Source organism: Phocoena phocoena, chromosome 7 (assembly GCF_963924675.1).
Source record: "Phocoena phocoena chromosome 7, mPhoPho1.1, whole genome shotgun sequence".
Taxonomy (NCBI): Eukaryota; Metazoa; Chordata; class Mammalia; order Artiodactyla; family Phocoenidae; genus Phocoena; species Phocoena phocoena.
In genome coordinates this window covers 77,536,425-77,564,225 of record NC_089225.1, presented here as the reverse complement: position 1 = coordinate 77,564,225, position 27,801 = coordinate 77,536,425, and the positions used below count along the sequence as shown (strand labels likewise).

Sequence of the window (27,801 nt, the reverse complement as noted above, 5' to 3'; positions counted from 1 at the left end):
TACAATAGGTTCTCACACTTGATATAAAGCGTTGCGTACTATAAAAAGAAATGTAAATAGCAGAAAAAAATCAAATAAATGAAGTATTGTAATTAGATTCTTAGCCCAGAGAAAATATCCATGCATCCCCAAATGTTAGGAGTGAGGCTCCTAATTAAACCTTTTAGATGAGTAATCTAACCCACTAGTGAATTCACTTGGTAGTTATCTGGTTTTATAGTGTACCCTACACTAATAATGCATATTTTTTCAGAAAAAAAATTTGGATGTTTTGACAACCTCAAATAAATTGCTAAACATGTTGTACCGATACATCCATAGTTCTGCTTAGTGAACAATTAGCTGCATTCAAAAAATGAAAATCTTTCATGCCTAGCATGGAAGAACTATACCAAGAAACCTTTAGTACATTCAAGAAGTAGCTAAAAAATGAAGTATACAAAATGTAGCATTTAACTGTGCAATAAAATTATAGGAAGCCTGTAGGAAAAACTAGGGCAGAGTACCCAGGGAAAAGTTAATTAGTTCTATTACAATGAATTTGACATCAGTCAGTAAATGTGTTTGAGACCGTAATACAGTTCTTGCTAACAATGCAATTAATCTTAGACTTTAAATTTTATGCTGATATTAAGTTAAAATTTTAGGGAACTCGTTAAAAATTTAGGGAACTCCCTGACAGTCCAGTGGCTGGGACTCTGCACTTTCACTGCCAAGGGCCCGGGTTCAGTCCCAGGTTGGGGAACTAGGATCCCACAGCCTGGGTGGAACAGCCAAAAACAAAAAACAAAAAAACCCACAAATATATATATATAACTGAGAAACTTGTTTCTAGAAATACAAATTTAACACCTCAAGTCAGAGAAAAGAAAATGTACACACACAAAAGAATTGTAATACCCATGGGAACATAAATTATTAAAAATCAGCTACTTTCCCAGATATGGTAGGGGAAAAAGAATGAGTCAACTATATGAATCAAAATAATTTTATAAAAAGAAAATTTTAACTTCGGGATCTATACTGGGTAATCCAAACAAAAAGTGGAGCCTAACTTCCTTATTGCACAGAAATGTGAGTTTTCTATTCCCCCCTTCTTAGAACACTTACTTCATAAATCAAAGGTCTGCCAGGCTAATCAGTTTTTTTAATACCACCTAAGTACATACATGTATATTTTCAAAATTCTGTAATCAGTATTAAGGAAAAACAGTAACTGTTTCATTTAGGTCTTACCTAATGAAGTGAGTCAACTTTACAGGGCAAGAGTATGAATGAGATATCAATATGAATACAAAAGCAAGACTACAAACTGATGCTTTCTTTGGGGGATTTTTTTTTATGATCAATTCCAAACACACAGTACAGGGAAGATGGAATGAGTAAGAAAAAAATCATATTTTATTCCCCTAGTAACACCGAGTTATATTATTCAAAATATGTTTCAAAGTATTTAGCCAGATCACCAATCCCAGCCACTGCCTTAGTTCAAATGTTCACTAAGAAAATAGTCAAGCAACAGAAATCCATTGTGAGACTTTGTCTAGAGAGAACAGCTATATTATACTATATATAATTTATTAACTTAGTAGTTTAGTCTCCCAATATTTAGCAAGTTTGTGTGAAAATTACTATTCCCACTGGTTCATAGTAACATTAATATAAATGCATCATTTCAAAGTCAATATTCTTTTCACTGTGAACATAAAACTTCTTCAAAGTTAGTTATGGGTTGGGGTAATGACTGGCTGCTGGGATAGCATTGTTCAAAGCCAAATATACTGGCAGGATTGGAAGGCATAAATATATATACAAACTCTCAGGACGGTACTGTTTTCCACATTTTTGCTGTATATACTTGTCTCATAATATGGTATAAATTATTTCCTCCAATTTGAAAAAAAAATCAAGATGACTACATTTTAATCTTCATTTGAAAATAACCCACTCAAATGAAAAAGAAGTTCCTTTGTTAATTCTGTTCAAAAGATGGATTTAAATATTTTCTTCACTACATGTACAATTTTTTTTTTTACCCTTAGTGCCTTGTTACAACCAGTTTAGCAATTAAGACCTCCAGTGCTTTTGTAAAAAATTGCATTCAGTAGGTAAGACTGTAAAATCTACAGTTGAAGCCTTCTTAAGACGCTGAATTATAACAAAATCCAAAAAACGTATGAGCGTTCAGCAATACCTTTGGAACCTGTGAATTATTGCAAAAAATCTTACATGTGCATATAATTCAAACATAAACTTTGTGGGGAAGGGGTGTAAAATAAATACTACAATATTTTTCAACTCTATTTAAGTGCTGCCTAGATGGTTAGAAGAAAAGATTAATATTACTAATAGTAAGAGTCAAACTATTTTAAAGACTGTTCTCCAAGTAGTTAGAACAATTTCACAAAGCAAAGATAAGCACGAGCCTATGCCAGTACATTTTTTCCTGTAGTGTAATTGCTAATATGAGGTATAATCTGTAGGCAATTAATACAAATATAAATAGGTATAAGCCACCACTAAATCACAGTCTGGTGAAAAGCTTCTCAGCTAATGTACTTTGGGGAGAGAGTTAAGGGAAATGAAGAGAAGGGAAGGACAGGGCAGGTTTCCAGTGGGAACATCAATTACACGCTTTTATCGTTATCATCTTGTATGTAACAGTCCACTGAACAGAAAGATAAATCCTTTCCAAGTATGCTGGTCTAGAATATACTTTATGTAGCATAGTAAGATTATTTAAGTATTACTAATGCTTCATTTGCATTTATATTTGGACATACACATAATCATATATATATATCAAAAAGTATAAACAGAATTTAAAAACACTTTTATCTCACTTTGGAAAACTTAACAGTTAAGACTGAACTATGTGCTACAGAATTTTCTAGAATATCAAAACTCAGGTATAAAACCAAAGGAAAACATTACTATCTCTTTAGTAAATGGCTTGTGTGAAACCTCAAGCTCACTCATCTTTTTCATAGATGTGTTTATTTGATGAGGATTGTGATCCAATGATTGTTTAGCAGCAATTTTACCAAACTGTAAATTCTTTTATTAACGGGCATTATAAACAGATAATACTAATCTTATTTAAAAACGATGAGTGCCACACCAGTGAATATACAGCTCATGAATAACTTAAAAAGTATTTCCCATTTTAAAAGGCAACACTCAGCATACAAAAACCTATACTAAACAAAGAAGCTATAATATGGATACGTGATTGATGTGTCTAAAATGATATATATACAGTACATAATTAATGTTAATTATGTGATCAGTACATTTTTTTCTATATGATTCCCTTCATGCTTCGCTTTCCCCAGAAACTGAATTCTGAACTTCTTCTTCTAAAATTGGTACAATCAGGTTATCCTTGGACATCAAATTATATTTCATCACAAATTTAGTAAACCGATGACACAAAAATGTTTCATTCTGTAGAGAGGGAAAAAAAATATGTCATTTCAATTTACTACTCAAAACCAAATAAATGAGACATAATATCAACATTTATTATTGTCATTCTGATAAGAACGTATCAGGACAATTAGTGAAATATACTTACTTCATATTCATCAAATATCTGCCGGTGATGAAAATAAGCATGTGAAAATATTCTGTAAATCCTACGGCATACTGATCCTAGTTTTGCTACAGATGATTCCTTTATGCTAACCCTAGAAATAGATAAGAAATCATAGATTTATAGAGCTGGACAGATCTTAGGAACAGTATAGTCCAATCTTCTCAATTCACAAGTGCAGAAACTGACACCAGGGTAAGTAAGTGACCAGTCCAGGTCACAGCACTAGTAAGTGGCAAGGGCAGGACTAAAACCCCTGTTCTTCACTCCTGGGGCAGTACTCTTTCTACCTAACCACACTGCCCAAGAAATTCAGTATTATAGCTCTGAAACTTTGTTAAAGTTTAATGCAATTAAAACAAATCCTGATAAAACAAAACTTACTAAAATATATGTTTATGACATTAACACTCTGTCCACTAGAGCTAATTAAAACTACTGAAAGAATTATTGTTTTATTCTACAGAATTCAATTCTTTTTCGTGTGTGTGTGAGAAATAAAAACTGCCTACATATTTCTGATTTTTAAAAAAATGTACATAGGATACCAAGGCAAAAACTGTTATTTTTTACCTATTTTATATGAACCCTTTGAAGTCAGTGATATTGGGGAAAAGTCTCCAAATCTATCCACCTGGTAATAAATATCTTAATAGAATAAAAGGCCAGTCACAAACCTCACCAATACTATATTACAGTATGCACACACTTCCTCTCAGATCTTAAAAATCTGAAGGCAAGGATAAGGACTCCTTCAAAAATAAGCAGTCCCAACAGAGAAGAGACTGGTGGTTGCCAAGGGGGAGGAGATTAGGAGAGGGATGGATTGGGAGTTTGGGATTAGCAGATGCAAACTGGTATATATAGAATGGATAAACAACAAGGTCCTACTCTATAGCACAGGGAACTATATTCAATATCCTGTGATAAACCATAATGGAAAAGAATATGAAAAAGAATGTATATATATGTATAACTGAGTCACTTTGCTGTACAGCAGTAATTAATACAACATTGTAAATCAACTATACAATTAAAAAATACTCCAGAAATACATAGAACATACTTAGAAAAAAATATATAAGCAGTCCAACTTAGGAAAATCTGCTCTTTAGGCATGCTAAGAGGATGCCTCTCTCTACCACAGAGATTCAAGTAAGCAAGTGTGTAAAACTCCCAACTCTAAAGCATGAAGGGAGAGCCCTGGAAAATGACGCACAGCAGCAGGAACTGAACTGGCCTGTGAGATTCAGGAGCTGAGTCCTGATGCCTTTAGTTTAACCACAATCTTAATTTCAAAACTTGAATAATTCTGAACAAGTCAAAAATATAATAGGTTAAAAAAAACAGTTTAAAGAATACAATGTATTAACAAGCAAACTAGTTTTAGTTTTAAAAACAGCAATCTTTAAAATTAAATCCAAAAAGTTTAGCACCATGTTTAAGTTTTGTTTACCTGCTGGGAAAATATTTATTGCTATTCAGAAGACATGCAGCACCATCAAGTGTGTGTCTAGTATAGTCTATAGCAGGACACTATAAAAGAAAGGATATAAAAATGCATCAACAAAGAGCTCTACCTCTAAAATTAGATATATTATTACTTACGCGTCTTATTCCAAAAACCCTGAGCATAGTCTAAGAAAAAGTTCCTTACAATATCAGAATGACTGTAAAATTCAATGTTATGTCAATAAATAAGGCTTTATTATCCCCTTCAACTATAATACCTGGCTTCTAGAAAATAAGTGAATCAGTCCCCCAATTTCTCACTCTCAATATTGTACCTAGAAGAAAACAATGCTTAGAGCTGGGAAGAACACCTGATTATCTAATCTAACCCTCTGGCTATGAGGAAACTGAGGCTGATCAGTTTGCAGAATACGTACAGGTTTCTTGCCAGATCTTAGAAGTCTATAGGCAAAGGTAAGGAATACTTCAAAAAACAAGCAGTCCAACTTAGGAAAGTCTGCTTTTTAGGCATGCTGTCTAAGAGGAGGCTAACTCTGTAACAACAGAGATTCAAGTAAGCAAGCATGCAAATATCCCAACTCTGAAGCATAACAGGGAGAACCCCTGAAGAATGATGCACAGCAACAGGGACTACCCTTGACTATCGGTCAATGACTTATGCAAGATGATACAGTTAGGAAGAAGGACTTAAAAACCATAACCCAGATACCCCGATTCCTAGTCCACTGATTTATACTTTACCGAGTGGCCCAGCAGCCTCTTTCACTTCACAAATACCTCCAGAGATCACTGCCTCCTTACATCTTAAAAAGCATGCCTTATTATGTTGCTGGTACCCTGTTACCAATCTAGCAGCTCTCTCAAAAATTTTCTTCCTTTGCAATTTAATACGAAATCTGAAGTTCCTTTATATTTTAATAAACCTGTCTTAGTACTATTTCATTTATCAGAAACAATGAAACCTATTTGTCTCATGGCAAATCAGCAAACCTATTAAAGGAAAAATAAAACTATAAAGTAATTCTCTTTCAGTTCTTCTGAAGGCAGAGAGGGAGAAGCATCAAAAGAAAGGAAGACTGAGAATGAACCAGGGAACGAAGAAGGAAAAAATAAACTAGAGAAAGAAATAAAAATGACTCTAGTTCTACCTAGTAATTAGAATATTTTTCAACCGTTGAGAATGAAACTGGTGTTTAAAAATGCAGTAACTACTAAATATGGCTTAGTATAGAACATGGCAAATACATAAAGATTATCTAAACCAAAAAAAAAGTATTTTTCTAACTATACATCCACAGGAATTTATAGCTAGTAGACTCACTGCCTAAAATAGGAACATGAGCAGTATTTACTGAAAAAAGTATCTTTCTCCATATATATGATTACAGGTGACTTGGTCAAAAACAAATATCCCAAGTCACTGTGTTTCTCATTCATATTGGTCATTTGGGTGTACCATGGGACACTTTTACAACCTTTAAGTCAGCATGGAAGCTACATATTTAATTTAAAAATTTCTAGGGACTTCCCTGATGGCGCAGTGGTTAAGAATCCACCTGTCAATGCAGGAGACACGGGTTCGAGCCCAGGTCTGGGAAGATCCCACATGCCACGGAGCAACTAAGCCCAAGCGCCACAACTACTTAAGCCTGCGCGCCTAGAGCCCACGATCCATAACAAGAGAAGCTACCGCAATGAGAAGCCTGTACACCGCGATGAAGAGGAGCCCCTGCTCGCTGCAACTAGAGAAAGCCCGCGCACAGCAACGAAGACCCAACACAACCAAAAATAAATTAAGTAAATAAATATATTAAAAAATAAATAAAGTGAGAATAATGCATCTTTACTATTTGCCAAAATGAAACTAGCTTTTTGGATTCAGTTTCCTAATTGGAATTATCACATCATTTACTATACTATGTAGCCAATTTCAGTGAATTATCAATGAAACTGCTATGATTTTCCCAGACGTAAAATGTACACAACCTTAACACTGCTTCAATTTATTAACTCAAAAAAAGTAACACCATGAGTGAAGTCAGTCTTAAAAAATAAGTACTACTAGCTTAGGTATCAGATATTTCTTATTTTGGAGAATTTGCCTTTTCAAACAAAAGAACATAAAATATTGATTTTTCAACTAGAGAATTACCTGTCTTTAAGCCTTAGAGGTCTGTCAATATAATGATCACCTAAAGGTCTATAATCCTACGGCACAGGCCTAACTTAACTATTTTCAATGAGTCAATGTCAAGCAAAAACTAATTACTACAGATTAAAAGGGAATGCAGATCAAAGGAAATGCAATGCATAGTTTAAACAAACCAGTTGTAAACGACACTTTTGAGACAACTAAGGAAAACTGAATGTGTACTAGGTGTTAGATAACATGAAGGAATTATTTAAAACAAAAAATGTTCTCTAAAAATTGCTACTTCCTATACTCTCGCCTTGACAAAAACTAAATAAGGAGAAAATAACATGAATAAGTTTTTCAAGGTAAGAACAATTATGGAGAGGAAAATCATTATGGTAGGTTTCAAATAAGTAGTAAGAAATATTAATGAAATGTAGAGAAAAAATATTGACCTATAAAGTTCAAAAGTAACATTTCTACTTGACAGACTAAGAATCAACTAGTACTCACCAACAGTTATTCCTATCAAAAGACATTAAGACTAAACCAAAAATCTGAACTAGTGCATCTCACCCATTACACACCATATGACAGGTGTTATTCTGTCATAGCCAGTGAATCATAAGTTCTAGCCCATTCAATTGTCCAATTATGAAAAATGATACTACACAAATGGAAAGATACACTGTGTTCATGGATTGTAAGAATTATTACTGTTAAAATGACTGTACTACCAAAGGCAATCTACATATTCAAAGTAATCCTTATCAAAATACCTATGGCATTTTTCACAGAACTAAAACAAATAATGTTAAAATTTGTATGGAAACACAAAAGACCCCAAATAGCTAAAACGATCTTAAGAAAGAACAACAAAGCTGGAGATATCAGGTGCCCTGATTTGAATCTATATTACAAATCTACAGTAATCAAAACACTATGGTACAGGCACAAAAATAGACATATAGATCAATGGAACAGAATAGAGAGTCCACACTTACATGGTCAATTATCTATTACAAAAGAGGCAATACATAATGGGGAAAAGAGAGCCTCTTCAATAAATGGTGCTGGGAAAACTGGAGAGCTACATGCAAAAGAGTCAAACTGGATGACTTTCTCACACCATATACAAAACTAAACTCAAACTGTATTTAAGACTTAAATGTGAGGTGGGAAACCATAAAACTCCTAGAAGAAAACATAGGCAATACACTCTTTGACAACCAGATTAAAAAATGGGCAGAAGATCTGAATAGACATTTTCCCAAAGAAGACATACAGATAGCCAACAGACACAGGAAAAGATGCTCAACATCACTAATCATCAGGGAAATGCAAATCAAACCACAATGAGATATCAACTCACACTTGCCAAAAAGACTATTATTGGGGACTTCCCTGGTGGTCCAGTGGTTGAGAATCCATCTTGCAATGCAGGGGATGCTGGTTCAATCCCTGGTTGGGGAACTAAGATCCCACATGCCGTGGGGCAACTAAGCCTGCCACCACAACTACAGAGTCCATGTGCTCTGAAGCCCACACACCACAACTACAGAGCTTGTGCGCTCTGGAGCCCGTGTGCCACAACTAGAGAGCCCGCATGCTGCAACTACTGAGCCTACACACTCTGGAGCCTGTGCACCACAACTAGAGAGAAGCCCACACACAGCAACAAAGAGCCCATGCGCCACAACAAATGATCCTACTTGCCACAACTAAGACCCGATGCAGCCAAAAAATAAATAAGTAAATAAATATTTTAAAAAAGACTATTATCAGGCTTCCCTGGTGGAGCAGTGGTTAAGAATCCACCTGCCAACGCAGGGGACATGGGTTCCAGCCCTGGTCTGGGAAGATCCCGCATGCCGCGGAGCAACTAAGTCCATGTACCACAACTACTGAGCCTGCACTCTGGAGCCTGTGAGCCACAACTACTGAGCCCATGTGCCACAACTACTGAAGCCTGTGTGCCTAGAGCCCGTGCTCTGCAACAAGAGAAGCCACCACAATGAGAAGCCCACACAATGCAACAAAGAGTAGCCCCCACTTGCCGCAACTGGAGAAAGCCCGCGCGCAGCAACGAAGACCCAATGCAGCCATAAATAAATAAATAATTTTTTAAAAAGATGACTATTATCAAAAAGACACAATTGGCTATACTCCAATATAAAATAAAAAGTTAAAAAAAAAGACTTAAAAAAAAAGACAACAAATTAGTACTGATGAGGAGAAATGGGAACCCTCATGCACTGTTGGAGGGAATGTAAATTGATACCACTATGGAAAACAGGATGGCAGTTCCTCAAAACATTAAAAATGGAACTGCCATATGAGCCAGCAATTCACTCCTGGGTATTTTTCCAAAGAAAACAAAAACACTAATTCGAACAGATATATGCACTCCCATGTTCACTGCAGCATTACTTACAGTAGCCAAGATATGGAAGCAACTTAAGTGTCCACTGATTAGATGAAAAGATAAGGAATATGTGGTATGTATACACACTAGCATAAAAAAGAATGAAATTTTGCCATTTGTGACAACATGGATGGACCTAGAGGCTACTAAGCTAAGTGAAATAAGTCAGACAGAGAAAGACAAATACCATATGATTTCACTTATACGTGGAATCTAAAAAACAAGACAAATGAACAAACAACAAAACAGAAGCAGTCATAGACATAGAGAACAAAGGTGGTTGCCAGAGGGAAGGTAGGAGGAGTGAAATAGGTAAGGAAGATTAAGAGGTATAAACTTCCAATTACAAAATGAATGAGTCACACGGATGAAATGTACAACATGAAGAATACTCTCAATACTATTGTAATAATTTTGTATGGTGACAGATGGTAACTAAACTTATCATGGTGACCATTTTGCAATGTACAGAAATATCGAATCACTATGTCATACACCTGAAACTAACACAGTGTAGGTCAATGATAATTTCAATTAAAATTTTTTAAAAAGATACTAATCACAAGAAACCCTAAAGTAGCACTGTACCAATGACCTTGCAGCAAAGAACTCTAAACCAAAGGGCAAAATAAACAGTGACCTAAAAACTCAAAAAATTTGTCTACCACCATCTTAAAGAGATTTAGGTTATGATGATTTTATTAGTCATTCTATTTCATAAATTCTCACCTCTTTTGGCGTTTTATGAGCTGCACAAAGAAAAATCCATTGTTCAGTTGCTGTCATCTGAGTGCATGTATCTGGATGGCATTCACTCTGTTAAAATAGTTACATTTATTAATATGTAAAATAATAATGAAAAAGTTTATCATCTGAGTTGCTACATTTCATGTAAAATTCTAGAATAAATTAAAAATTTGGGTAAGTCTTTGTAAGCACATTAATTTACAAAAACAGAAAAAAAAAATCAGAACTTTCAATTATAGCTTTAACTTAAAATATTACCTGAAGTTTGACAGCAAGTCCATTTAGCTCAAGACAGAATTGCCTAAAAATGTAAATATATAAATGAAAAGTCTTATCCTCCATATTATTTTTAGAATATTAATTGTAAAAACAGAATCCCATCAGTACCATTCTTCCTCCATCATCATCATTATCAACACCGCCTGAACTTACATGGCACATTCCTTACAAAGACATACACATTAGTAAACGAAACCCAAAACTAACAACCCTAACAGTAATGTTCAATATCAGAGTTCAGTGAGTTGATTACTGTTACACACTGGAAACTGGTATAATTTTTCTGAGAAATACTTTGAAAATATTTACCAAGACTCTTACAAAGTATATATATTTTTAACTAAGTCATTCTCCTAAGAATCTATTCTAATGAAATAATCAGAACTGCAATGCAGACATATGTATAAAGATGTTCACTGAAACTATATACATAAAAAATTTCTTTGAAACATTATAAATGATTAGCAATTGGAGAGTAGTGAAATGTTGGTATTACATAAACATACAAAGGATATATACTTATATCACAGTAAGATTCCAGTTATGTAAAAATTCATGTGTGTGTACATATCTGTATACAGATAATCAGAAGAAAGACTAGACATTTTATATTCCTATACATTATACAGGTTTTATTCTGATTACAAACAACATGCTCCTTCTAAAAACTCCAAATAGGACCAAATACAAAATATAAAACAGGAAAGTCCTCCGTACTTCCATGACCTCTTCCCAAAAGATAGTTATTGTTTACATGCAAATCTGATTTTCTCTGGATAGATTAAAATATATTGGAATCATATCATACACAATTTCATAACTTGCTTTTTCATCACTTAATAGATCTTGGGCATTTTTTCATGACTTACTTTCCCTCTAAAATTGCCAAACTGAGAATTATAAAGCCTAGAATAATGCTTGGATTGTTCCTACAATAGTTAAGTGCTCAAGAAATATTTTTGAATAAATGAAAATGGAGCAAATTATATGACATTTAGATCATTTTTATACAGACTTGCTATTTGATATGAAAAGACAATTAATCCTTTATGTCATAAAGATACTTTATGTTGTCAAAGTACTGAATGTGTTCCCTCTAAAAATCTATCAAATTAATCGCTATGTTTCCCCATCAAACAAATGAATACACTTTCGTTCCACAAATATGCAAGGCTAAAACCTATAATTAGAAGATAAAAGAGAGTTCCAAAAGAAAAACAAAAAACCCAAAACACTGCACATATGTGAAAGGAAAACTATATTTATTTATTTATTTATTTATAACATACATTAAAATAGAAGAAAGCGAAGTAAAAAACAAGGGTCAAATTTTCAGTTGTCTATAACTGTACTTCCTTTCCAGATGCCTAATAATGCTGTTCTTAGATTATACAAATAACTATATTTCTGAATCACCACATAGTCCTCTACTGCCCCATATCTGTAAGTTGCATGTTATGTGTTTCTGAGTTGTTTTCTACTAAGTGGTAATAAAGACAGGTGGTGATAAACAAGTTTCTCATCTAGTCCAACCTACTTATGGCCAACAGGAAAATTAAGCTAACTGATTTGGCAGTGCTATAGGTACAATCTGTGGCAAATAGTGCAAACCTAACAGCTTCAAGTTAATTCAGTATAGGAATAACACACATAGTTATGCAGCTGAAAAGACAAGCCAGAGCTGAAATCTAGTCTACACTCTAGTCACTAAGCCATGCATACTAGCATGGGATTACAGCCACTCAGAGGAAGGGGCATCTTTTCCCAATTACAAATATTCAGTAGGGAGTAGTGGGAGATTTGACTGAGGTCATGATTCAATTCCCATTAACATCATAATATAATCAACTGCATTAATCAGTAACAGCAAGTATTAAGCCTCAAATCAGTAACATTAAGCACATGCAAAAAAAAAATCAAACTGCTTTTAAAACTCTTCTTGGTCAACTATAAAGATGTATACACTATAATAAAGAGACAAAACAATATATATGTCATATATAATACATAAATTATACAAAACAAAAAAGTGGTTAATATCAAAAAACCCCAAAAGTAATAACAATAGCACCAGGACAAATGGAATATGAATAAGAAAGATTTTACAAGTTTTGTATAATGCATATTTCATAGTCTAAGTTAAATAGGGAGGAAAATGTCTTTCTTAGATCTGAAATAAAAACCTTGTAAATTAAAATTGGGCTTCCCTGGTGGCACGGTGGTTGAGAGTCCACCTGCTGATGCAGGCGACACGGGTTCGTGCCCGGGTCTGGGAGGATCCCACATGCCGCGAAGCGGCTGGGCCCGTGAGCCATGGCCGCTGAGTCTGCACGTCCGGAGCCTGTGCTCCGCAACGGGAGAGGCCACAACAGTGAGAGGCCCGCGTAACGCAATAAATAAATAAATAAATAAATAAAACGAACCCTCACTTTTTAGGAATTATGCTTACAGTGAAAAAAACACACTTGCTTATTTTCATCATTAATCCCATAGGTAAGGAAGTAGTTATTTTCAAAGCTGATTTAAAAAAGACAGAGGATATATTATACTAAAGTGCTCTCTATATTTATAAGAATGGCATAACATCTACACACTCATGCTTTCAATTATCATGCATCGAGATGTATTAAAAAAAAAAAAACTCGATCAAGTAGTCAAGTGACTTGCCCAAGAAAATGGCAGATTACAAAGAAGTCTCAGCATCCTGAAACTGCTGAAAGGTTATGACAAGACACTGTCTTAACAATATCTAGACAAGCCTATAGCATCAAAACAAAACAACAGAAAAAGTACCTTGTCTACAAATTGAGGCACTCATCACAGGAAATGTGGTCTAATTTATTCAGGAAAAGTCATATCTCTACTCCACCTTATTATCTAAAAATCAACTCAAAGTAACAAACTCTGATGAACACGTATCTCATACAACACCCTCTATTTTTAATGTATCAACTCATCCTAGCTCCCATTTACAATGGAAAGTTTATAACTTCAAGAAATAACCTAGTAGCTTCAGAATACAAGTGCTTCTAAAGTTAACTCATGATTCATTAGAAATCAATTTTCTCATTCAAAGGATATTATGAAAAGCTCTAAAACTTCTTACTTCAGGATTATAATTAATCTCCATTTACCAAACAAAAGACTGGAAGTTCACACTAGTTACCAGGTAACTCGTCAGCTACCAAGTCTAGACTAGGACCTCTAGAGAGAAATAAAGTAGATAAATAGTAGGTAGTAGAAATGAGTAAGCACATGGAAATAATGCATCTGTGATTAAATGATGTAATTAAGGAAAACCATGTAAAAAGATAATAAGGCCCAAATCCATAAATATAGAAAACAATGAGTAAATAACAATGTTGAAAACTTTATAACTTAAAAACGTAAAAGCTTTAGAACTTTGCTTTTTGGTCTGTAGTTAACTAATTTATGATTCATAATCATCATTAATATTAAAGGTTATTTTTTACTACTAGGAGTACTATTACTATTTTGATACATAATAAAGACCTACCTTAAATGTTCATACTTCCATACACCTTCATCTTGGCCTTCAGGTGGTTCAAGAATTTTGTCAATATTGGAACAATCTGCTCTTATGTTCTGTTGAATATACTACAAACAAAGAAGTTCTTACAGTTAATTAAAATATACTACATGGTAAATCTTATGAGAGTTATTATTGTTTAATGGGTACAGAGTTTCAGTTGGGGAAGATGAAAAAGTTCTGGAGATGGAGGTGGTAATGGTTGCACAACAATGTGAATGTACTTAATGCCACAGAATTGTACACTTAAAAATGGCAAAAATGATAAATTTTATGTTATATATATTTTACCACAATAAGAAAAAGCAGAGTAAACACCGAACAAGAAAATCCAAAGAAATCCATGCCCAGAGGTAATCAAACTGACAAAAACTAAAGATAAAGAAGCCAGTGGGGGTGAGTGTGTGTGTGTGTGTGTGTGTGTGTGTGTGTGTGTGTAAAGAATCCAGCGAAAAGAGACAAATGACCTATAGAAAAAGGATTCAAATGAGTGCAGCTTTCTCACCAGAAAACACAGATGACAGGAGGAAATGGCAGAACACGTTTAAAGTGCTGAAAGAAAAGAAATGTCAACCTCTGTATCTAGCAAAAATACCCTTCAGGAATGAAGATAAAGATATTTTCAGATGAAAGAAAACTACGGAGGTTTACTGAGCTCTGCCCACCAGAGTAACAACCAACTCTACCCACCACCCGTACCCGCCATTAGGAAGCTTACATATATTTAAGTGATATATTTAAAGTGATGAAAGGGAAGCAACTACAACCAAGATTACTCTACCCAGCAAGGATCTCATTCAGATTCGATGGAGAAATGAAAAGCTTTACAGACAAGCAAAAGCTAAGAGAATTCAGCACCAACAAACCAGCTCTACAACAAATGCTAAAGGAACTTCTCTAAGTGGGAAATGCAAGAGAAGAAAAGGACCTACAAAAACAAACCCATAACAATTAAGAAAATGGTACAGGAACATACATATCGATAATTACCTTAAACGTGAATGGATTAAATGATCTAACCAAAAGACACAGGCTCACTGAATGGATACAAAAAAAAAGACCCATATATATGATGTCTACAAGAGACCCACTTCAGACCTAGGGACACATACAGACTGAAAGTGAAGGAATGGAAAAAGATATTCCATGCAAATAGAAATCAAACAAAGCTGGAATAGCAATACTCATATCAGATAAAATAGACTTTAAAATAAAGAATGTTACAAGAGACAAGGAAGGACACTATATAATGATCAAGGGATCAACTTTAGAAGAAGATATAACAGTTATAAACATATATGCACCCAACATAGGAGCACCTCAATACATAAGGCAACTGCTAACAGCTATAAAAGAGGAAATCGACAGTAACACAATAATAGCTGGGAACTTTAACACCTTACTTACACCAATGGACAGATCATGCAAACAGGAAATTAATATGGAAACACAAGCTTTAAGTGATACAATACACCAGATTTAACTGATATTTATAGGACATTCCATCCAAAAACAGCAGATTACATTTTCTTCTCAAGTGCACACAGAACATTCTCCAGAACAGATCACATCTTGGGTCACAAATCAAGCCTCAGTAAATTTAAGAAAATTCAAATCATATCAAGCATCTTTTCCAACCACAACGCTATGAGATTAGAAATCAATTACAGGGAAAAAAACTTTAAAAACTCAATGCATGGTGGCTAAACAATACGTTACTAAATAACCAAGAGATCACTGAACAAATCAAAGAGGAAATCAGAAAATACCTAGAGACAAATTACAACGAAAACACGATGATCCAAAACCTATGGGATGCAGTAAAAGCAGTTCTAAGAGGGAAGTTTATAGCAATACAAGCCTACCTCAAGAAACAAGAAAAATCTCAAACAAACAATCTAACCTTACACCTAAAGGAACTAGAGAAAGAAGAACAAACAAAACCCAAAGTTCGTAGAAGGAAAGAAATCACAAAGATCAGAGTAGAAATAAATGAAATAGAAACAAAGAAAACAATAGCAAAGATCAATAAAACTAAAAACTGGTTCCTTGAGATGATAAACAAAATTGATAAACCTTTAGCAAGACTCATCAAGAATAAGAGGGAGAGGACTCAAATCAATAAAATTAGAAATGAAAAAGGACAAGTTACAACAGACACCACAGAAATACAAAGCATCCTAAGAGACTACTATAAGCAACTCTATGCCAATTAAATGGACAACCTGGAAGGAATGGACAAATTTTTAGAAAGGTATAACCTTCCAAGACTGAACCAGGAAGAAACAGAAAATATAAACAGACCAATCACAAGTAATGAAATTGAAACTGTGCTTAAAAATCTTCCAACAAACAAAAGTCCAGGACCAGATGGCTTCACAGGTGAACTCTATCAAACATTTAGAGAAGAGCTAACACCCATCCTTCTCAAACTCTTCCAAAAAATTGCAGAGGAAGGAAAACTCTCAAACTCATTCTATGAGGCCATCATCACCCTGATACCAAAACCAGACAAAGACACTACAAAAAAAGAAAATTACAGACCAATATCACTGATGAATATGTATGCAAAAATCCTCAACTAAATACTAGCAAACAGAATCCAACAACACTTAAAAAGGATCATACACCACGAGTGGGATTTATCCCAGGGATGCAAGGATTCTTCAGTATACGCAAATCAATTAGTATGATACACCATGAAGAATAAAAACCATATGATCATCTCAATAGATGCAGAAAAAGCTTTTGACAAAATTCAACACCCATTTATGATAAAAACTCTCCAGAAAATGGGCATAGAGGGAACATACCTCAACATAATAAAGGCCATATATGACAGACCCACAGCAAACATCATTCTCAATGGTGAAAAACTGAAAGCATTTCTTCTACGATCAGGAACAAGACAAGGATGTCCACTCTTGCCACTATTATTCAACACAGTTTTTGAAGTCCAAGCCATGGCAATCAGAGAATTAAAAGAAATAAAAGGAATACAAGCTGGAAAAGAAGAAGTAAAACTGTCACTGTTTGCTGATCACATGATACTATACATAGAGAATCCTAAAGATGCCACCAGAAAACTACTAGAGCTAATCAATGAATTTGGTAAAGTTGCAGGATACAAAATTAATACACAGAAATCTCTTACATTCCTATACACTAACAATGAAATATCAGAAAGAGAAATTAAGGCAACAATCCCATTCACCATTGCAACAAAAAGAATACAATATGTAGGAATAAAACCTACATAAGGAGGTAAAAGACCTACACTCAGAAAACTATAAGACACTGATGAAAGAAATCAAAGATGACGCAAACAGATGGAGAGATATACCATGTTCTTGGATTGGAAGAATCAATATTGTGAAAATGACTATACTACCCAAAGCAATCTACAGATTCAATGCAATCCCTATCAAACTACCAATGGAATTTTTTACACAGCTAGAACATAAAATCTTAAAATTTGTATAGAGACACAAAAGACCCCGAATAGCCAAAGTGGTCTTGAGAGAAAAAAACCGAGCTGGATGTATCAGTCTCTGTGACTTCAGATTATACTACAAAGCTACAGTAATCAAGACAATATGATACTGGCACAAAAACAGAAATATAGATCAATGGAACAGGATTGAAAGCCCAGAGATAAACCCACGCACCTATGGTCAACTAATCTATGACAAAGGAGGCAAGGATATACAATGGAGAAAAGACAGTCTTTTCAATAAGTGGTGCTGGGAAAACTGGACGGCTACATGTAAAAGAATGAAATCAGAACACTCCCTAACACCATACACAAAAATAAAATCAAAATGAATTAGAAACCTAAATGTAAGACCGGACACTATAAAACTCTTAGAGGAAAACATAGGAAGCACACTGACATATATCACAGCAAGATCTTTTTTGATCCACCTCCTAGAGTAATGGAAATAAAAACAAAAACAAATGAGACAAAAAAAAAAATGAGACCTAATGAAACTTAAAAGCTTTTGCAAAGCAAAGTATACTACAAACAAGACAAAAAAACAACCCTCAGAAGGGGGAAAAATATTTGCAAATGAATCAATGGACAAAGGATTAATCTCCAAAATATATAAACAGCTCATGCAGCTCAACATTAAAAAAACAAACAACCCAATCAAAAAAATGGGCAGAAGACCTAAATAGACATTTCTCCAAACAAGACATGCAGATGGCCAAGAAGCACATGAAAAGCTGCTCAATATCACTAATCATTAGAGAAATACAAATCAAAGCTACAATGAGGTATCACCTCACACCAGTTAGAATGGGCACCATCAGAAAATCTACAAACAACAAATGCTGCAGAGGGTGTGGAGAAAAGAGAACTCTCTTGCAATGCTGGTGGGAATGTAAATTGATACAGCCACTATGGAGAACAGTATGGAGGTTCCTTAAAAAACTAAAAACAGAATTATCATATGATCCAGCAATCCCACTACTGGGCATATACCCAGAGAAAACCATAATTCAAAGACACATGCACCCCAATATTCATTGCAGCACTATTTACAATAGCCAGGTCATGGAAGGAACCTAAATGCCCATCGACAGACAAATGGATAAAGAAGATATGATACATATATACAATGGAATATTACTCAGCCATAAAAAGGAATGAAATTTGGTCATTTGTAGAGATGTGGATGGATCTAGAGACTGTCATACAGAGTGAAGTAAATCAGAAAGAGAAAAACAAATGTCATATATTAACGCATATATGTGGAACCTAGAAAAATGGTACAGATGAACCAGTATGCAGGGCAGAATCAGAGATACAGATGTAGAGAACAAACATATGGACACCAAGGGGGGAAAGTGGCAGGGGGTTCATTGTGGTGGGATGAATTGGGAGATTGGGATTGACATATAACACTAATATGTATAAAATAGATAACTAATAAGAATCTGCTGTACAAAAAAATAAATAAAATTAAATTAAAAAATTAAAGCTAAGGAGAATTCCTAGCCAGCAGACGGCTCTAAAAGAACTACTAAAGGAAGCTCTTTAGTTAGAAGGAAAAAAATAATACCAGAAAGAAACTTAGACTATCAGGAGCAACAGCAATTGTATTAATATCTGGGTATAAATATATATTAGACCATTCTTCTCTTGATCTTTAAAATATGTTTGGCAGATGAAAGCAAAAAATATAATATTGTCTGGTGGGGTCTTCAATGTATGTAGATGTAATATACATAACTAAAGCATAAAGGAGGAGAGTAAAATGGTCCAAATGATGACAGTTTCTACATTTCAATTGAAGCAGTAAAATACTGACTCTAAATAGACTGAAGGGTTAAGCATGAACTTAGTAATCTCTAGAGCAATCATCAAAAAAATTATATGAGATACAATCAAAATTAGAATAAATTAAAATAGAATACTAAAATGCTCAAATAACCCTTAAAAAGGCAGAAAAAGGAAACAGAAAAAAGAAGAGGAAACTAAAAACAAGTAATAAAATGGTAATTCTAAATCTAAACATATCTATCAATAACCATATTCACATTAAATGGCCTAAATATACCAGTTAAAAGACAAGGACTGTCAGAAAGACCAAAGAAATATGACCCAACTATACTGTTTATGAGAAACTTACTTCAAATATAATGATATAAGTAGGTTAAAAGTAAAAGGATAAATTTGATAATGACACTGTTTCCTGATAATAAAGGAACTGCATCAGAAAAAAAAAAAAAGTAAAAGGATGGAAAAAAATATATACCATACAAACACGAATCAAAAGAAAGCTGCAAGGAATGAAAGGTAGTTCAACATTAAAAAAAAAAAATTAACCAATGTAATACACTACATTAATATACAGAGGAAAAAACACAAGCATATCAATTAATGCAGAAAAGTCATCTGACAAAATCCAACACCCTTCACGACAAAAACAGAAAACTAGGTATATGAGAGAACTTCCTCAATATGATGAAGGGCATTTTGAAAAACCCACAGGTATGATGTTACTCATACTCAATGGTGAAAAACTGAAAGGTTTCCCTCTAAAATCAGAAATAAGGGGGCTTCCCTGGTGGCGCAGTGGTCAAGAGTCTGCCTGCCGATGCAGGGGACACAGGTTCGTGCCCCGGTCCGGGAAGATCCCACATGCCGTGGAGCGGCTGGGCCCGTGAGCCATAGCCGCTGAGCCTGCGCGTCTGGAGCCTGTGCTCTGCAACGGGAGAGGCCACAGCAGTGAGAGGCCCGCGTACCACAAAAAAAAAAAAAAAAAATCAGAAATAAGGGAATTCCCTGGTGGCCCAATGGTTAGGACTCTGTGCTTTCACTGCCAACGGCCTGGGTTCAATCCTTGGTCGGGGAACTAAGATCCTGCAAGCCACACAGCATGGCCCCGCCGCCAAAAAAAAATCATAAATGAGACAAGGATGCCTGTTTTCATGCTATTCAATACTGAAATTCCAGCGAGAACAATTAGACAGTAAATAAATGAATAAAAGGCACAGATGACATGATCCTATATAGAGAAATCCCAAAGAATCCACAGGAAAGCTCATAAAGCAAAGAAATGAATTCAGTGAAGTAGTAGGATACAAGATCAAAATACAAAAATCAGTTGTGTTTCTATACACCTTCAATGAACAATTCAAAAAGAAAATTAAGAAAGGAACTCCTGTATATTGATATATCTACATCTAAATACAACTAAATCACCTTGCTGTACACCTGAAACATTGCAAATCAACTCTACTTCAATAAAAAATGATAATAAAAATTAGAAAAAAAAAGAAAGCAACTCCATCTACAACAGTATCTGAAAGAATAAAATACCTAGGAGTAAGTTTAAATCAGGAGATTAAATACTTGCATACTGAAAACTTCAAAACTTGCATAACCTAAAGCAATCTACATATTCTGTGCAATCTCTATCAAAATTCCAACAGTCTTTTTTGTAGAAATGGAAAAGCTGATTCTCACATTTATATGTAATTGCAACGGGCACCAAATAGCCAAAATAATCTTGAAAAGAAAACACAAATTGGGGGCTTCCCTGGTGGCGCAGTGGTTGAGAATCGGCCTGCCAATGCAGGGGACAAGGGTTCAATCCCTGGTCCGGGAAGATCCCAAATGCCGTGGAGCAACTAAGCCCATGCACCACATCTACTGAGCCTGCACTCTAGAACCAGGAGCCACAACTACTGAAGCCTGCGCACCTAGAGCCCGTGCTCTGCAAGAAGAGAAGCCACTGCAATGAGAAGACTGTGCACTGAAGAGTAGCCCCTGCTCACTGCATCTAGAGAAAGCCCAAGCGCAACAACAAAGACCCAACGCAGCCAAAAATAAATAAATTTAAAAAAAAAAGAAGAAAACATAAGTTGGAGGATACAGATCTACCAATTTCAAGACTTACTACAAAGCTATAGTAGTCGAAATAGTGGGGTACTGGGAATTCGTTGGTGGTCCAGTGGTTAGGACTCTGAGCTTCCACTGCAGGGGGCACGGGTTCAATTCCTGGTTTAGGGAACTAAGATCCCCCCATGCTGTGTGGCCAAAAAACAACAACAACAAAACAGTGTGGTACTGACATAAGGATACACATATAAACCAATGGAACTGAATAGAGGAACTAAAATAAACTCTCACATATACAGTCCAATGACTTTTGACAAGGGTACCAAAACCATCCAATGTGGAAAGGTTAGTCATTTTAACCATTTTTAAGTGTACGGTTCTGTGGCTTACTTGCATTCACAATGTTGTGCAACCAAAGAAAAGCCCTGGACCTGACGGCTTCACTGGTGAATTTTACTAAATATTTAAAGAACTAACATCAATCCTTCTCAAACTCTTCCAAAAAATTGAAGAGAAGGGAATACTTCCTAACTCCACTACAGCAGCATTCCTAATACGAAAGCCAGACAAAGATACTCTAAAAAAACCAGAAACCAATATCCCTTATGAACACTGATGCAAAAATCCTAGCAAACCAAATTTGGCAGCAAATTAAAATTATATACCATGACCAAATGGGATTTATTCCTAGAATGCAAGGATGGTTCAACATACAAAAATTGATCAATATAATATACCATGTTAACAGAATGAAGGGGAAAAAAATATACAATTATCTCAATTGGTGCAGAAAAAGCATTTGACAAAATTCAACACCTTTTTATGATAAAAACACTCGACAAACCAGAAATAAGAAGAAATTAACTCAACATAATAAAGGCCAAATATGAAAAACCTACAGCAAACATCATACTCAACATGGAAGACTGAAAGCTTTCTGCTAAGACCAGGCACAAGATAAGGATTCCTGCTGTTGCCATGTCTATTCAAAATACTACTGCAAATTCCAGCCAGAGCAATTAGGCAAGAAAAAGAAATAAAAGGCATCCAGACTGGAAAAGAAGTAAATTTAGTTGTTCGCACATGAAATAATCTCATATGTAGAAAACCCAAAAGATTACACAAAAAAATAGTTAGGACTAATAAACAAATTCAACGAAGTATCAGGACAAAACTCTACTTTTAAAGGGAAAAATATGTGCACATTTTTCCTCTTAATTTTTGCCAATTTCCAGGCATAGAGCTCCAGGTTTATATTTCTGTATCCTCCACAAGGCCTATCTCTTTGCTAGCCCATTAAATATTTGCTGATTGAACAATACATTCTTTTTTAAAATAAATTTATTTATTTATTTATTTATGGCTGTGTTGGGTCTTCATTGCTGTGCACGGGCTTCCTCTAGTTGCAGTGAGTGGGGGCTACTCTTTGATGCAGTGTGCAGGCTTCTCATTGCAGTGGCTTCTTGTGTTGTGGGGCACTGGCTCTAGGCATGTGGACTTCAGTAGTTGTGGCTTGCGGGCTGTACAGTGCAGGCTCAGTAGTTGTGGCGCACAGGCTTAGTTGCTCTGTGGCATGTGGGATCTGCCCAGACCAGGACTTGAACCCTTGTCCCCTGCATTGGCAGGCAGATTCTTAACCACTGTGCCACCAGGGAAGCCCTAATATGCCATCTTAAAATGAGGTTTGATAAAAGTTTCAAACAGGTATCCCATTAATTCCATGGATTCTGGTTTGTGCTAAAAGTTACAGAAATATTTAACTATGCCAAAGGAAATAAAATGCTTAGGTTATTAGAGTTGCAAAAGCAGCTATTGTTATTACCTGCTGAACAGCTAGTGTACTGTCCATTTCATCAAAGGATTCATCAGGCCAATTATAGAAATCCTATAAAAAAAATTTCATGATTAAAGCACGTACAAAGTTACAAAGAAGATGCAATACTATTATGATTAATTTCAATTCTTAATAAAGATCCGAAGTTATACCAGAGAAGAAAAGCCCTCATACGGTAAACAATGTGATTATTAGTGAATAAGTTAAAGGAATTTTATTCAATGTTTTAAATGAACACCAAGATTTTATTTAATTGAACTATAAGCTATACTTTTTTCAGTCACAAATCCCTCAAATATGGCTCCCATAAACCTCTCATGTATTATGTAATTGATAAGCCTATCACTTTTTTGTTTGATAGTTAAATATTTTTCTAAATGTTATACTGAAAAAAAACAATCTCCAGGCAGTAAAAAACTGAATCAGTTTTTACCCAAAGAGAATAGCTAGAGTTAGTAGTAGTTACTACTCCATAAATATTATTTAAGACAGACATTATAATTCCAATTCCAAATGGTGTTTTAAATTTCTAAATCAAAATATGAGCTCCATCAAAAAGCAGTCATCTAAACAGAACAACCTTCTCTTAAGGGGAATATTTCTGTGGATCACTTTGCACTGGTTCTGAATTTCTCTATAGATAGTTCAGTTCATAGACGTTCCCCTAAGTGGTTAAGAACCTTTCCATTTGACTGCTGAAATATATCCCTTGTAGGTGCGCATTGTCCAATGCATTGTAGGTACTCAATAAATGTCTGAGAAAAGGTAGTAGTAAACCAACAATCCATAACCCTGTATCGATCAACATGGATTAAGTCTCCAAAGGCCATGAGCAAAAATTGGAGCAAGCTGCAGAATACAGTGCATGATACCACATGAATAAAAGTTTAAGAAAGTGCAAAACATACTTATGAATATAATGCATATATAATAAAAGTATAAAGGAAAAAAAAGGAATGATAATCACCATTACTGGCTGGGAGTGGGCAGAAGACAGAATATCACAATACAAAGGGATTTAACTATATTAGTAATGTCCTAGTTCTTAGAGTAGGTGATGGGTATGGTACACCTTTTTAAGTGTCTTAAGCATTTCATATCTTTTTTTAAATAGTTGCCTTATCTGAATGAAAATGAACTTTATTTTAAAATGTCAAGAAATAAAAACAACTTTCTGGAAATTGTTCTAGGATGTGTTTTCCTAGACATCATCTACATATCACCAGAAAGTAGTTTTTAAATTCTTCCTTTCTGATTTGTAGTGAAAACTGTTTCTATCAATACGCTTTGCCTATTCTTTCGTTTTTTTTTTTTTTTTAAAAATATGGAACGCTTCACGAATTTGCGTGTCATCCTTGCGCAGGGGCCATGCTAATCTTCTCTGTATCGTTCCAATTTTAGTATATGTGCTGCCGAAGCAAGCACTATTCTTTCGTTTTAAAGAAAAAGAAAAGATAGTTTGTAGAATATTTTGTTTTTAAAATATTAGAAAACACATATAGTGGTACACAGAAAAGATGTAAAAAAGTTAATTGGAAATTAAATGCTTTGCCTCATCATAACTGTGATATACTTTAAACACTTAAAAGAGGAGCCAAGGGACTTCCCTGGTGGCACACTGGTTAAGACTCCACGCTCCCAGTGCAGGGGGCCTGGGTTCAGTCCCTGGTCAGGGAACTAGATCCCACATGCATGCCGTAACTAAGAATTCACATGCCACAACTAAGGAGCCAGCGAGCCACAACTAAGGAGCTTGCCTGCCACAACTAACACCTGGCACAACCAAATAAATATTCTAAAAAAAAAAAAAAAACAGGAGACAAAAATCCAGCCTAATGAACATTCTCATCTAATTCAGTTAAACATTTACTGAAAACCAACTTTGTGCTTATAACCCAATCTAACCAATTAAAAAAAAAAAAGGAGGAAGATACTCTACCTACTCTATTATAGTTCTAAATAAATCATTTTAGAATAGACCCCTTTCACTGAAGGAAATCAGTGTGATAGACAAGGGATATGACAGAATCCTGCTTAAATAGTCCTTTTTAAAAAAAATCTTAACCTTTTCTAATACATTTTATTTAACATCCTTGATCTATGACCATCTGGAAAAAAGCAAAGGAGTTTTCTTATAGGTGACTTACTCATAACAACACAGCAAACAGGTGTGTTACAATATTGAGTTAAAAATCTATGATTCTCTAACCTTTCAAAATTAAGAACTTTTGAATAAGTAAAAATGGATGATTCTCAGAATGTGAGTACAAAAGTCCATTTCTGAATTTAAAAACATAAAAGTTGATCACTTAAAAGAATCAGAAATAATGCTGCCACAGAAAAAGAATTAAAGGTATCTGAGAAAAGATCATTTATAAAGAAAGTTTAGAAACAGTAAAAGCATAAATAATATATAAATTCCATGTAGTATGACCACAAAATTGCCAGTAGAACTGACACATGTGACTTTATAAAAAAAGGCTTCCCAATTAAACTCTAAAATTCAAGTAACTAGAAGCAACTTGTTAAAAAGAAAAGGTCATTAATGAACTAAGAATCGAATCTGGAGACTGCAACCTTGAGCAAATGCAGTCTAATCTCTGGGCTTCAGTTCCCTTTTCTGTAACATGCATCTAGGAAGCTGTCTGTATCTAAAAGTTCCCTTTGAAAGAACTCCCTTTCCAAAATTCTGTGCAAGATATTAAAATGTATTCTCTGGCATACTGTCATAGCTCTACGGTTGTTTCTGGTTTCCTCCCCCTCCGTCTCTTTCTCTTTAAAATTACATTTTTAACACATCTCTTCCGATTTTGGAGTCTGTACTCAATCGCAAGGCATTTTACCTGGCAGATTAATCAGATGAGGTCTATTTGATTTTTTTAAGAATGTGAAGCATCCCGTCTTTGGCAAATCCCAAGAATCAATACTGAAATAAGCACCAATTCACCCCAAGTACTACCCTACTAAAAGGTGATAAAATTATAATAAGTTCTTTCCCTATGCTTCACATATAGTAACAAGGAAATTCACAAGGAATGGCATCTAACAAGTCCCAGCCTGATGATGAAAACTTGCTGGACCAGAGAACAGCTACGGAAAGAAGTGGTCAATGGCAAACAGCAGGAGGAGGAGGATAAAGTAAATTACCGACTCCCGGATCCGGCTAGACAAGCTGGACGGCAGAAGTCGGGCACGTCACAGGCCAGGTAGGAAATGGAAACCAGGACGAGGTAGGCTGTTGCTTACACCCCTCCCACCCTGGCAGCCCCGACCCTAACGGAACCCCGGGGGTCTCCACCCGGCCGGCCGCGCCCCTCCCCGAAGCTGGTCACTGGGGATCAGGGGAGAAGCAAGGACAAGCAGTCAATGCTGACAGGCTCCCAGTCCCGGGCCTCAGCGGCCCCCACGCGCCCCTCACGCCCACCGTCCAATCGGAGCTCCGCAGGCCTCGCGGGCCGCCGCCGCCTCAGCCAAACCGAGGGGCTGAGGCTCCGGAAGAGCAGGCCGGGCACCAGTGCCCCTGCCCGCCCGCCTGTCGCCGCGGCCCAACCTCCTCGCAGAAGCATCCACCTTCCAGGTGCGGCGCAGCTCGGCACCAAGAGTCCCCTCTCCCCTCCACCAGAGGTGCAGAGATAGTACCTGGGCCTTGGTGCCCGGCCTGTTCCGCCTCAGCACTGCCGTCCCCTCCGCCATGACCATAGTGCCAGAGTCTGGGCGGCTGGAGTCGGTACCCGGATGTAGGGGACGGCTGCCTGCGCGGGGGGCGGGGCGGAGCGGCGCTCTAGGTCCGGGAGAGGGGGAGGGGCGACGGCTGACGGCAGAGCCGCAGCCTGCGCGGGGCAGGTTGGGAGGAACCCGAGGAGGCCGGGAAAGGACCGGCGGGCGGAGGGAGGGGCACTGGAGAAGGAATAACCGACGACTCACTGGCGGCAATGTGGCGGGAGGGAAGGACCACGCCGCGGAGGCCGGGAGTGGCTGCGAGGGAGTTCGCAGGCCATCGCAGAGAGCCGCTGCGGGAATGCGCAAGTTCGGCGTAACGCGTTGGTGCATCTCCTTGGGCTTAACTTTAACGTTGGTTAACGTTGGAAAGACAGAGTTTGCACAGTGGCGACCGTTTCAGTAAACTCTTGTGCAAGCAAATACCTAGAGAAGCGTAATTCTGTCCCGAAATCTGCCTAGGCGTGCGAAGTGGGAAGCCAGCAGTCTGGGAGAATTCCACAGACCCTGCATGAAATCTACCCAATTTCAAATCAGACTCGGGCTTAGAGTGTGAAATGATATTTCCGCTATCCACTAACTTCAAAACCAAGGGCTTTTCAGTAACAAGTTTGTGTAGATAAGAGACCCAGATGCCAGTTATCTGCGATAGAGTGGACATCTGGTATTGTGTGTCAAGCAAACAAAATTAGCTTG

The 27,801-nt window shown here is 36.1% G+C and overlaps 1 protein-coding gene and 1 non-coding gene across 3 annotated transcripts; both read right to left on the bottom strand.

Annotated features, from left to right (window-relative positions):
• Window positions 1-1,379: 1,379 nt before the first annotated feature.
• Window positions 1,380-27,116, bottom strand: MOB4 (MOB family member 4, phocein). 2 transcript variants are annotated; one of them, XM_065880027.1, is made up of 8 exons: window positions 27,028-27,116; window positions 23,377-23,439; window positions 14,171-14,271; window positions 10,633-10,675; window positions 10,357-10,443; window positions 5,052-5,131; window positions 3,578-3,689; window positions 1,380-3,447 (listed from the first exon to the last, which is right to left on the bottom strand). In XM_065880027.1, the coding sequence occupies exons 1-8, from the start codon at window positions 27,085-27,087 to the stop codon at window positions 3,316-3,318; spliced, it is 678 nt and encodes a 225-aa protein (XP_065736099.1). In that variant the 5' UTR covers window positions 27,088-27,116; the 3' UTR covers window positions 1,380-3,315. The 2 variants fall into 2 exon arrangements, with proteins under 2 accessions (XP_065736099.1, XP_065736100.1); XM_065880028.1 differs by lacking the exon at window positions 23,377-23,439 and having other exon boundaries at window positions 3,170-3,447; window positions 27,028-27,087.
• Window positions 24,707-24,813, bottom strand: LOC136126193 (U6 spliceosomal RNA). The gene has a single exon (XR_010656083.1). It is a non-coding gene; the product is annotated as a U6 spliceosomal RNA (small nuclear RNA).
• Window positions 27,117-27,801: the final 685 nt, after the last annotated feature.